This window comes from Triturus cristatus, chromosome 6 (genome assembly GCF_964204655.1).
Source record: "Triturus cristatus chromosome 6, aTriCri1.1, whole genome shotgun sequence".
NCBI classification, from domain to species: Eukaryota; Metazoa; Chordata; class Amphibia; order Caudata; family Salamandridae; genus Triturus; species Triturus cristatus.
Genome location: NC_140589.1, coordinates 140,377,911 through 140,390,930, shown reverse-complemented (window position 1 = coordinate 140,390,930; position 13,020 = coordinate 140,377,911). Strand labels below are relative to the sequence as shown.

At 40.9% G+C, this 13,020-nt stretch overlaps 1 protein-coding gene across 1 annotated transcript in view; it reads right to left on the bottom strand.

Moving 5' to 3' along the window:
• Positions 1-13,020, bottom strand: part of SLC4A1AP (solute carrier family 4 member 1 adaptor protein) — a 92,674-nt gene that overhangs the window by 69,494 nt on the left and 10,160 nt on the right. Inside the window, exons 3-4 of the mRNA XM_085610352.1 lie at positions 6,928-7,059; positions 1,969-2,029 (exon numbers count right to left, since the gene is read on the bottom strand). Coding sequence (XP_085466478.1) covers positions 1,969-2,029; positions 6,928-7,059 — 193 coding nt within the window. The remainder of the gene's footprint in view (positions 1-1,968; positions 2,030-6,927; positions 7,060-13,020) is intronic.

Genomic DNA, 13,020 nt, shown 5'->3' with positions numbered 1-13,020 from the left:
CCCCAGTGAAGATGAAACTTTCGGAGCATCAGAATGAGCCTCAGATCAAGGACATTACACATTTGGTGTGGAAATCATGCAGTCAGTTGTTAGCTGAACGGAATCAATATAAGAAATGAAGCATGGGGTAATTCAGAAGGTCAGACCCAGTGCAAGGTGCACTCCAAGCACTGGATGGCCTGTAGTGTTTATAGAGAAAAAGTTGTTGAGGTTCCTCTAAACGAGCTGGAGTTTTATTGAAATAAATGCATAGACAAATTACAAAGTAGTGACACAGTACTCACATTCAGAAGTTATCTGTTTCATTTTATTCAAAAAAGATGTCTGAGTTTATAATTTATGTCTCCAGTCCATGCGACAGAATTAACCAAACAAACAGTCTGTTTGGGACATTGTCAAATACACATAGCCAAAATGTCTTTCACAGACAACGACTGCTAAGAGAATTGTTTTAACTTCCTATTTCATCTGCTAGCAAAGAGTACATCAGCTCAGAGTAGTCAGTTCATGTGCCAGGAGTTTAGATACATTAGTTATCATCTTTTTGTAATTGGATATTTATCTTTTAATATAGCCTGCTTTAGATTTCATGGTAATTTAACAGGCGCCCTGACGTGGCAGAAACAGACAGTTGTATTATGTAAATCCTCCTGAGTGGGAACATAACTATCTTGCACTCAAAACATCATGTTGAAGTAGAATAGCAAACATTTTAGGACTGATCTAGGACAGACTTAAAATGTCATGTAAGGAATTTGAGACTCTACCTACCAAACAAGGTCACATCACTCTGAGGAGGATAGTAATTCACAAAACAGATACTCTACACAGCGTGCCGCCTGAAGAGGAATCATGTTTATTAGTTGAAACACTCTTCCTTTTTCTTCCTATAATCTTACTGATTAATTTAAGCCCTGGTGGCCTTTAAATAAGAGGGTCTTTCCTCAAATGTGTATTAAGGTTACAATTTCCTGGGGAACTGTTTTGGGAAGATCCAGCATAAGGTTTAAGGTCTTGGAACTCCCTTCATCCTCCACAATTAGAGTTTTGGGATTCTGATCAGACAGTGTCTGAGGTGTCCACTTGGGAAGATCCTGTTGGGCAATTTCAGAGACTATCAGTAACTTGGTCCCTATTCAAACACATAGGACGTGTGGTAGAGCATTTGAAGACGGCACTGGTTGGGTTGGGGGATGCTGGGATGAACAGGGTTAGTGTAAACCCACTCAAAGCAATGGTATTTCAATGCACAATTAGGTACATAAATTACACAGACTGATGGATTAAATGTATGTCGTTAATATTTCTATGTATTTTGAAAAACATTTTTTTAAAGATTTTTATATAGCGCGAACTAGACCAGAGACATCGGTTATCAGAGCGCTTTACATGAGCAGTAGTTTCTTTACAGAATGACACATTCATTTTTCTTAGGCACGGGGAGATTAAGTGATTTGCCCAGAATCACAGGATGTTGAGCGTCGTTGCTGAGATTCGAACCCGGTTCGCGGGGTCGACCGCTATAGCCATAAGGCTACATCCTCCCCCCAAGTTAAGTGTATCGAGTAATTCCTGGGTGTCTAAAAGAAATAATAAAAAAAAAATCACATCAGTCTATCAACTATCAAATGCCGGAAATTCACCATTACTAGTGGATAAGGTTTACATTTGTGCTGAGAAACCTTATTGAGTGACATGCATACAACCATATTTCATTAGTGGGATATAGCTAGAGATCCTGTAGGTATAAACACACAAAAACAAACAGTGGCAACCACACACTGTTCAGCCGAATATCCCAATTTTGCAAAATAATTGCTTTTGGGTGGATAGGACAAGTCAGGCGCTGTGGTGAAGTGCAAGAAGAGGACTTCAGCATCTTTCCAGGCCATATTAAGGGGCTAACGGTATATCTTGGTTGCTTCGTCTCCGAGAGGAAAAAAACTCCAATGTTGCAGAGCTGCATACCTGATCCTGCACAGCCAGCTATTGTGTCCTTTGTCATCAAATTCACACTCTAACTCTTCGCCTGCATTGGAGAAAGAGAAGGTCCATTAATTTCTATTTCTACACAATTCACCAGGTTTCAGCATACGAAACTGCAGTTTACAATGTGTCCCACTAGCTGTCTTTTCACAATATGCACACGATTTCACTATTTGACCTATTCTGAGTGTCTGCAGAGAACACCAACGGCGACTTCAAATAATCTCCAAGACCTAGGCAACTAGTGTACATGCAAACACAAGAATGCCTCATATATTTTCTATGTTTATGGGAGTGACAGGAAAGATGAGGTTACACAGTGCAGATTTGCAGATAGACAACAGCACCTACCAGCATCCATGCAAACACACAAGAGCAAATTCCACCAGCCACCCACAACCATGCATCTATACATCTACTCTCCCATAATCAAGGATTCACCCAACAATATGACTGCATTAATATATCCACTTACATCCATTCATTCATCCATGCGCCCAAGAGCATCTGTCAATTGAATGATCCATTAGTCTATGTAGGGAACCTTGTCGTCCATCTATTCATTCATGAAATCAACCTGATGTCTCAAAACAAACTCATGTCTCCATTTGTCTTGGTCTGCTTAGGTTCCTATCAAATTTCAAAATAAAAATGCTTAGAGTTTGTCTCAAGACATAACAGAAAAATATGGAAAAACATCCCACTTTTAAATGATCAAAATACGATTTTGAAAAGGATTAAGATGCAGATCAGAAGTAACAGGTCACCCACATATCAAGTGGTATTCTCCCATCAAGGTCAAGAAAGCACAAACCATAATTTCATAAAAAATACATGTAGACCTAAAAATGCCCACAAAATCTGTTTGAGAAGTCCTTAAACTTGGAAAATTCCTCTGAAAATAGTGTAAGTCTATGGGCGTAAGAATTTTTGTCCTCCTATTTTGTGAATGAAAATCAATTTTGTTCCTTGGATTATGAACTCCTATGTTTCAGGTTTTATGGATTGTTTATGAGCACAAGCAGATCAACTGCAGACGACAAGTACTAACATACTGTGATAGCTCATGTCTAGGGCACAACTGGTATTGAAGAGCATCACCTTCATTAGAGGCACCGCCTTGACTGTTGTAGCTCTTGGCAATGGGCTATAATGCTATATTAGTTAATGTATATCATGAGTGTAGAGTTGTCATTTCCTGTTTTCATTATTTATTGTTTTCTTTCTCAAGCTAAATACAGAACATCAGAGATCTCCCATGTAGACTCCTGTAATGCTGCTTAGAGAGTGGCTGAGAGGGTCTGGCACTCCATCAGAATCTCCCATTTAAAACCTCTAATCTGGCCATATTGTAGTTGATGGTTTGAGTCATTCTTGGCCTTTATCTTCAATAAAACAGTGGTTGACATACTGCATATACGCACTGTTGGCACGCCATGTTTCAGGAATACATGCTATGGTGCACTCTGATACCACAACTCATAATTAATTAGGAATATATTTCCTAGAAGGTAGTATCTCGCTCACTGGCTATAGAGCTTAAGGACTTGAAGGCTTATGGTGATACTTCCCAATTCATCTTAGGATCTTTTCTGCTTTATCAAATCACTCACCCCTTCTTTTGGTGCTGTCTTTCACAGCTAAAAGAGTCTTATTGTCTACAGTGGGCACATCTCCATTTCCTCCATTATCTACAACTTCCAGGATAAGTTGTCTGAAGACCGGAAACCATTTTAAAAGACCATATTGAACACATTTCTTTCCAGAACATCACACAGGTGCACAGTGCCTCAGCACTAACCTAAAACCTTGCACGCTCTCACTCCAATTCTGATGAGGTCAGTAATTCCACCATTGTTTAATGGAACTTGTTTGACCTATTGGGCATTGAGTCCACAGTCAAGTAAAGGTCAACATATCAATACGCTGCCTGCATTGCTTTGTGAAAACTGAATCAGTCTTTGCAGTAGAACACATTACAACTGTTCTTTTAAAAAAACAGGACCTCTTTGTGGGCCTCTACCTACCTTCTAACAAAACAATGTATTAACTCACCCCTTAGCTAATCTGGGTCCTAAAGAACACTTAGGTCCTTAAGTGCGAAATTCTCATTTTGTATTTCCTAAATAGCCAATCCTAAGAAATCGCTATTTAGGAAATGCAAATTGGAATGTACGAAATTTGTGATTTCCCAATAGCGATTCCTATGGAATCGCATTCAGTATTAGGAAATCGCAAATTTGGAAATGGCAAACCATTCATACCTTTGGGACTTAGGCATTTCCAAATTTGTGATTTCCTAATATGAAATCTCTAAATTGGAACTGTAAAATCATTCGTACCTATGGACCTAAGGCCCCTTCTCAAATCTAAGGGGAGAAAATGGTGCTCTTGTAAAGTGCTCCAATGCCCTTGGGGCAAGTGCGCGCTCTATGGCACTGCAAAAAAGGTGCATTTTTTAAAATTGCATCTGGTTACCATTGGATTGGATTAGACAGTAACAGCATTTCCTAAATGCCCATTTCGCATTTAGGAAATGCTACGTACATGCAGTTAGGAAACTGCAAATAGGAAATCCCCATTTGTGATTTCCTATTTGGGGAATCGCAAAATGCGATTTCTACTGGGTAGAAATTGCATTTTGCAAACACGTTTCTACCTTTTGTACATAAGGTAAGTCTATTTACCATTTCTTTATGGCACAAATAGTGATTTGGTCCGTTAAGAAATGCTAAATAGCTTTCTACATATGGGCCTAAATATTTATGTATGGATACTAAATACAGTGTCAGAAATGTAACATTTTCTGCAAGTGTTTAGTACCCACCCATAACATGCATCTCTGGGTATGCAAGGATGTGTGGTTATGACTTTTATTGCAGAGGCATTTATTATACAGTCTGTGGGATTGTCACTGTAAAGCAATCCCCTCAGTCGCTGGATGCCCAAATATTTTCACTTTGTTTTGACACTGAACAGTTCTTTCACCCAAAATATTTTATGGCTCTTTAGATCCCTACACGTGCAGTTCACACATCATCCTGCTCTGTTATCAAAAGACAGAAACCTAATGTGGCTGGATGACCTTACACAATTTACTTAATGTATGTATGTATTCCATTGTGGAGACTTTTTGTACCATCTCTACTTCTGTAATTTTGTCCTGAAGCTCAATAACATGTTTCAAGAGTGTCCTAATCATTGACTTGTGGAGCAGTAAAAGGTCTTGATAGAGTACAACGGTCAGACCCTCTCATCCACTCTCTCTAAAAGGTCTTCTCTGTGAAGCTATGTATTGCCCTATTATCGATGGATAACACTAACACTACATTTTACAGACAATAGAAACGGTCAACAACCCATGAGCAAAGGCAGGTCACTTTCAGCACCCTGTGTGCACTCTTAAGCAGCAGGTCATTGGAGGAGCTCATTGCAGACCTCATAAGCAAGTAGGCGCTCATTCAATGAGCCTTTCGAGCAGTTTGTGTACGGTCTAAGGAAGCACCTCATCAGCTGAGATAGTCCAAGTAGATACTATGCACTAAGCTAAGCACGTGTATCCTTTGTGAACGGGTGAAATGAAAATAAGTTTAAAATGACATGTCTATTTTAAGTGGACGGAATAGAACTACATATTCATAGTTCCGCTGAGCCGCTATTTTAAACAAAGGTCTAGGAGAGAAGGGATATTGGTGATGTTGGGTGCTAAGCAGAAGGAGATTCACAGCTCCTAAAAGATCCTCGTCAGCTAGCTGTGGTGACTTCTTTCGGCAGATCAAATGTTATTTCCTATTTGCACTCCCCTTTGGTAAGTGGCTGTACCTTGTGCACTTGTCAGCCCGCCGGTCTGAAGCAGTCGTTTAGTGCGGAGCACTGACTGTAGTTGCTGAAAGAGGTGAGATAGCACATGGATGGACTACTGGGCCTATATTCCACAGAGGGTGCACTGCTGAGCACTTTTAACTGGGTGCGCTGGGGGCACACCAGGTCAGTGTGCTGTATCACAATGAATGTGCGGTCCTCGGTGCATCTGTAAACTTGAGTCTGCCCTAGACGCAGCACATTTGTAAAAGAGAGACCAGCTGTTTAAAGCCGCTGGTCTGCCTTTCACTGTGGAGGTGGCAACAAAGTCTCCATTTGAAAGGGGGTATACATCTCCATGCAGTTGGTTGCGCTGAGTGACTACACCCGTCTGCAGGGGGATGTCCTCGGGGCTGCCACTAACTGTGCACCACTTCTGCATAGAGCACAGTCTGTACATCTCATGCAAATGAGGGAATGCCCCCTTGAAATGTTGCTAGTGCCACATGTGCCTGCACAAGCTATATTAGACCAAAGGAACCCGCTCAAACATTCGCGGCCACTTCTGTAATACGGAGGTACGGGCCATGTTGGGTGCAAAGAGTATCACGCAAACTTGTTATACCCCCTAGCACTTTGGATAACAGTGTTAGAGACAGTCCAGAATCTGTGGATTTTGGTTACTATGAGAGACTGATCAACTATGGAGAGTTCGATCAGGACAAGTAGGATATAGTTATCTAAGTCTAAATGAGTTAGGACGTAGTTCCACATTGTGAGTGGTTTAAACATTTTGTGTCCTCTAAAATGCATTATTTGAGAAAGGTTTTCATTATCTAGGACTCTGCATCCAAAGGAGAGGTGAGGATGAGTAGGTAATGCCTTCAGGTTGTTCGTATATGCCAAACAGAGATTGTTCATATGGGGTGTATGTTATCTTTGAAGGTATGAAGAACTGAATGACAGGCAAATGAGCTTTACCAGTACAGCTGCCTACACTACGGAAAGAAAGTATATGTTCTGGATTTTGGCAAAACTCTCTAGAATATTTGTGCTACAATGAACAGCATTGGAGGCACTTCGAACCCCACATGTACATTTCCTGCATTGAGCAGCACTTTAAGAAACATTAGTGTGTACCTTCACGGTCCAGGAAGCCTAGCAGGGCTTTCTTGGGATCTTTGACATAGTAGGCCTCGCGCTCTTCTTGAAATTCCATTATCGGTTCCTCTTCAACCACCTCCTCCCCTTCCTCCTCCATTGCATCATCCCCTGAAAAACAGAAACGCGTGGGAAAGAAGTCAGAGAGATCATGAAACTACTGAGAGATGTTTAACTAGTTGAAGCACAGCCCACAATTAAGAGTTTTCTAGAATCCCAGTCTTGCCAATAAGCCACAGCCCGAGCCCTCACTGATCTAGAAGGCAAATTCTCAAGAAATCGAAGGTACAGTAATGTACTATGACAACAGGAAGGCAAGGTCTCATTTTTGCCAACAGTTAATCTCCAGCACAAGAACAGAATGCATTTCTTGAAGATCAGAGGGCTGTCAGAGCAAGAACACAGCTGGGTAACAGGTGAGGCAAGACAGGGATGACAGAAGGAAAGTACACTGTGTTAAGATTCTATGATTTTACATATTAAGACAAGCATGTTTATCATCCAGTCGCCATCACGTACAAACTGCAAATAAATATAAACTCTTGGGACAAAGAGCAAACACAAATTTACAAATGTAATTTTCTCGTACAGTAGCCTTGTGTGAAAAGTGCAGTGATGTGTGAGAGAGTTCTTCTCTGCACAGCTCCCCTCACGCCCTGCAACATCTCAATGGAGATGAGGTGTCAGATTTGGCTCGGCCATTCCACAATGTGTATTCTTTTTTAACCATGCTGTCCCATGATCCACTTTCAGCTACCCTTTAGTCATTGGGCAGATGACCTTACATTTTGCGCTAGAACAAACTGGTATAGAGAGGATTTTTGGTGGACTCAACAACTGTGAAGTGTCCAGGTCCTGTCGCTGCAAAGCAAGGCTCAGACCATCGCCACATCTGCTGGTCGGTATGAGGATGTTGTTCTAATATGCAGTGTTTGATTTTTGCCAAAAATGTCATTGTGCAGCACACAGATGAGCAACCCTACTTTGATCTCATACATAAGAAAGTAACTTGTCTTTTTCTGCTATTGTTCTCAATGGATCTACTGACCTTATGGAAACCACTGTCATTAAGAATGCTGTTCATGTGTTCAATGCTCCTACACCAGGTTGATGACAAAATATTTCCAGGAATACTGACTCGGTCTTTACACTTGAAAACGCTGGATTGTTTCCTTCCAGGGGACTCTGTTGCTCTCCTGGTGCAGCATCCTGGCTGGACCTTGTTGGACTGGGCTCAGATTCCTGGTAGGGGAGGGCCCTCTTCCAGAGATATATAGTTTGTTTGGCCCTGTGCCTTCTAGGGCTGCTGTCATGTCCTTTCACAGACTATCTGCAACAACTAGACCATTAACCTAAGGGCTAGTTCTGGCATAGGACAATATGAGTAAAATATGATGGCAAGTTTAGAAGGAAAAAGGGTGCCCACTGGTGTAACTATATCAAACTCCATACTGACTTCAGATCCCACCTGAATCAATCCTCTTTGATCTTCATCACCCCTTCAGATTCCTCCCACCTACCAAGAAGGCTGACAGTTTCTCCCATTAAAGTAATGTATTCCATGAGTTGGCCTGTTATTGTTGTAATGCTGGAATGTAACAGTGGTAGATCCTGGCATGGGATTCATAGTCCTCAAGTGCATTAATTACAGTTGAGTGTGGGCTGGCTGCAGCTCCCACTGAGATAAGGGGTACGTAGATTATATGCAAGGCCTCCAGTTTTCCGTTTTTACAGATAAATACAGACAGAAAACAATGTGTTTCCTGTCTGTATTTATTTTTAAAAGCAGAAAAATACTGAAAATTGTGCTTCTAAAGGGTGACTTTCCACGTTGTCTGTTGTGAATTACAAGACAACGGATGAGCAGATAGACAGCGTGGGGAGTTCAAAAACAGGTTAAAATATCTTTAGATACAGGGATATGTTAAAATATATTTGTTGTAAATTTCTAATATTTAATCGTGTTTTGCTATATTTGGCTGCTGAATTTGCTAAAACGTGAACGGGCATCAAAGTATGAGTGCATGTGTATCACTTAAATAATTGTGGAATGGTACCGTTTTTGACTCTACTTATTTATAATCCACAAAATAAATAAGGATAAATATTAATAAGATGGCCAAAAAATAATAAATATGGATACGTACAGACGGAAATATGAAAAAACATAAATACCATAAACCCGGGAGCCCTAATTATACGTCTCGATGTCCACGTAAGGATTTTAAATGATAAACTTCCTTTCTTGCTTTACTTTAACTTAACCTCAGTAAGTGATAACAAAATGAACCAAAAGTGATTTTGCGTTGAACTTGTTCTTATCTAAAGAGCTCTGACAACCATTTGGGTTCATTTATTTCTATGTAAAACTACAAAAATCAAAAGAAATATATTGGTGTCTTCTGTGGTGCATCTGGTAGGTGTTATGGTATTTTTTGTCTATTCACTTTTGGCCATTTGTATTTAGTGGTATTTATTGTGCAAGGATGCATTCCAAAACCCTGCTGCACTCCTTCTGTTGCTAAGCTGGCATCAAAAGGCTGTCATAAGCATTGACATGCATAAACAAACAATGTGCTCATAGACAGTGCCCACAAAAAGAGTGTTTCAATTGTGTGGATGTGGTACAAAGGGCACTGGACCAGGAGAAAAAGGAGTCTATCAAAGAGTCTGCAGAACAGTGGGCCCTTCTACAGTGAGTAGAAGGGAGGAAGGGCTGGTGTCTAGGCAAAAAGCCATTGAAACAGACATGAAGAATGAAACGCCTTGATTTGAGGGGCAGCAAGAATGAAACGTCAGGGCAGGAATACACCAACATTGGGTCACAAAGAATAGGAAATATTGAACATCATTAAGACTAGGCATCAACAAACAAACTGAAATGCTAAACTAGAAAGGGAGGAAAGGAACAAAAATCATTGTGGACAGTAATGATACTGGAAGAATATAAAAATATGTCTTCTTTAACAGCACAGGCGTATGCTCGTACATAAATCATAGAGAACTGCATAACTATAAACATCTTGGATTTTTCTATCACCCAGTATTATGCATGCAGTCTCACTACTGGCCAAGTAATGTTGTCTGGTCTCCTAGACATTTCAGAAACGTGCACATCCTTGGGCACTGGAAAAAATTGAAGAGGAAGGGAGAAAGTGGCTGTGTGCTACAATAAGTATAAGACACTGCAATATGAATATGGAGATCGGATTGGGAAGGTGCTCTCTTACCAGTTAGCAGATAATCGAGCCAAGACGTTGACAAAAGCTATTAAGGGAGCGGACGGCATACTACATAAGCATCCCCAAGGTATTGCTGAACAATTTTCTATTTTTTATCAAAATCTACATTCACAAAAAGTGATTCCGGATGAGATAGGTATTCAGATCTACTTAAAGGGGAATAAATTACCGTTCTTGAGGGAGGAAGACTCTGCCTTGCTAGAACATGATTTCACCTATGAGGAAATTGGGGAAGCAATAATGGGCTTACCATCAGGGAAAGAAGCTGGGGAAGACTCCATTCCAGCTGAGTTTTAAAAAAACTTGTAAGAGTTTGGTGGCACCACTACTGCAGGAATTAGTTTAGTCAATAGAAGTCAGCGGCCGGGCTCCTGAGTCATGGAACATTACTATATAGTTTTTTTCTTGAAAAAGGACAACGTACCGGAGGAGTGTAGCTCTTATCGGCCGATCTCTTTAATAAATGTGGATGCTAAGATATTTGCCAATATCCTAGCCACCCGGTTAGCTCCTTTGATGCCAGGCTTGGTTTCCTTGCAACAACATGGCTTCTTCCAGGGCAGAGATACCACCGCTCATGTTAACACCGCGGTAGCAGCCTTTGATGCGGCTGGGAAGCGATGGTTTAGTCTGGACATGATGCTGTTAGATGCGGAAAAGGCCTTTGACCAGGTGGCCTGGGATTATTTATGGGCAACACTTACTGCTTTTGGAATAAAGGAGAGATGTTGCAAGTGAATACAGGCTCTGTATTGTGGACCATACGCTTAAATATATTCCGCTAGCACTCAAACGGCTCTATTCTTAATTCAGTGTGGCACTAGGCAGGGCTGTCCTCTTTCTCCTCTCTTTTTTGCACATATATTGAACCATTTATAAAGGCATTACAGGTCAACGCAGGGATACTTCCTCTAACTATAGGGCAAAAGCAGTTAAGTCACTGCGTATGCAGATGACATAGGTGTCTTCACCTCCAATCCTGCTTCTGCTATAGAAGCTATCGAGACAGAAGCAAAGAAATTCAACCTTTTCTCATGATATAGGCTGAACGTTAATAAGATGCAAGTGCTTCTTAGCTTTCAGCCCGAACACCCTATTCCGGGGGTCTGTGCGACCGCTACTTATTTGGGGTTTGTATCTCTCCTAAGATTTAATGCATACTGGCACTAAATTATGATTCTTTGCTGGTCACTATAACTAAGCAACTGAAAAGTTGGCATAAGCTTCCAATTAGCATTCTGGGAAGGTGCAATATTATCAAGATGAAGGTGCTCCCAAAGTATTTGTATTTGTTTCGCTCAATGCCACTGTATATACCCAATTCGTTCTTTATTAAATTAGATGGTGTCCTTCATCTGGGGGTACAAAGAAAATCGAGGCAGGCAATTGGGTTGATGAAACCTCCGTATAACCAAGGGGGATTAGAACTCCCAGATTTTAAAACTTACTAATGGGCAGCGTTTGTGGGCCAGATCAATCCGACTTTTGGCATTGCTTAGTCCTTGGCTCTGAGAGTCAAATGTTTCTATATAGAACTAATGATCCTAACTATTTTAAACACGTACGTTTTAAGGCCATCAGGGATTGTGTATATATTTGGCAGGGAATAATGGCTAGGTGTTCCATCTCGTTCATACATGAGAAGCGTCCTCTCTGGGGTAACCCAATGCAGCCCGAAGTCTTAGAAGATCCTGAGGGTAGGAGATGGGCAGAGTATGGCATTGGCTTAGGGGCCAGCTATATGATAACAATGGCTTCCGATCATATGAAAATTTGCAATCTTCCTTTGTTGTCCCTCGACAGATGTTTTTCAAATATCTCCAGATTAGGGACTACTTTACACAACACCTCTTACTACGAAATGTAGCAAACTCTGAGGTATGGGACTGTCTATATGGACTAGATCGGAGGCCAGCAATCAGTAATCTGTATCAATGTTTGGCTCAGTTTAGAGTAAACAACTGAGAGAAACTGGCAGCAAGATGGAGTGAGACTCTTGGGTTGCATGTTACTTTGGAAGCGGTCAGGACGGCATTTGATGCCAAAGAACGATCAGTACATTCGGTCAGACTCGGGCTGCAGCAATTTCGGACGATCTGTGCACTTTATTACACTCCAGAGCGGATTGCCTGATGGGCCCAAAGAGTACAGTACAAGTGGGGATACAAAAAGGGGGACAATGGAAATGCCCTAAATGTGGAAAGCCTGCTGCAGATATTGTGCATATGTTCGCCACTTGCCCTCCATTAGAAACATTCTGGCAGAAGATTTCATTTGTCATTAAGCTTCGGTTAGGGGTGGATTTTACTTTTTCAACAGCTGAGGTGATGCTGGGTTATAAGGAGGATAGTCGGGGTTATAAATTTATTATTGCAACTATGTTGGTGGCAGTCCGATTGGCTATTGCTAGAGCTTGGATTTCAGCCAAACCTCCCTCAGTTGCTGCACAGTGGGTAAATATGAGAGAAACCTGTGCAATGGAGAACGCCTTAGCTCGTGCCAGGGGAAGTCGCTCCTTGCAAAAATTTGACTCCATCTGGGGCTGTATTAGAACAGGGCTCTACCACGCATATCTTCGTTTGTACAATTTGCTCTAGATCTCATTTGGTGTGAGTTTGTATATTGTTATATGTTTTATGGTCGTTGTTACTGCCCATGGCCATCCCCTATAGTGGTGGTATAGAGAGTTTTGATGTACCTTTCTTTTTGACAATAGAAAAATAAAAATTAAATAGAAAATAGAAAAAAAGGAAAAAATTGGATTGGAAACAAAATTAAGAAGAAAACAATAAAATAATTAAGGTAAATCCTTGAATCTTGAAGACATACT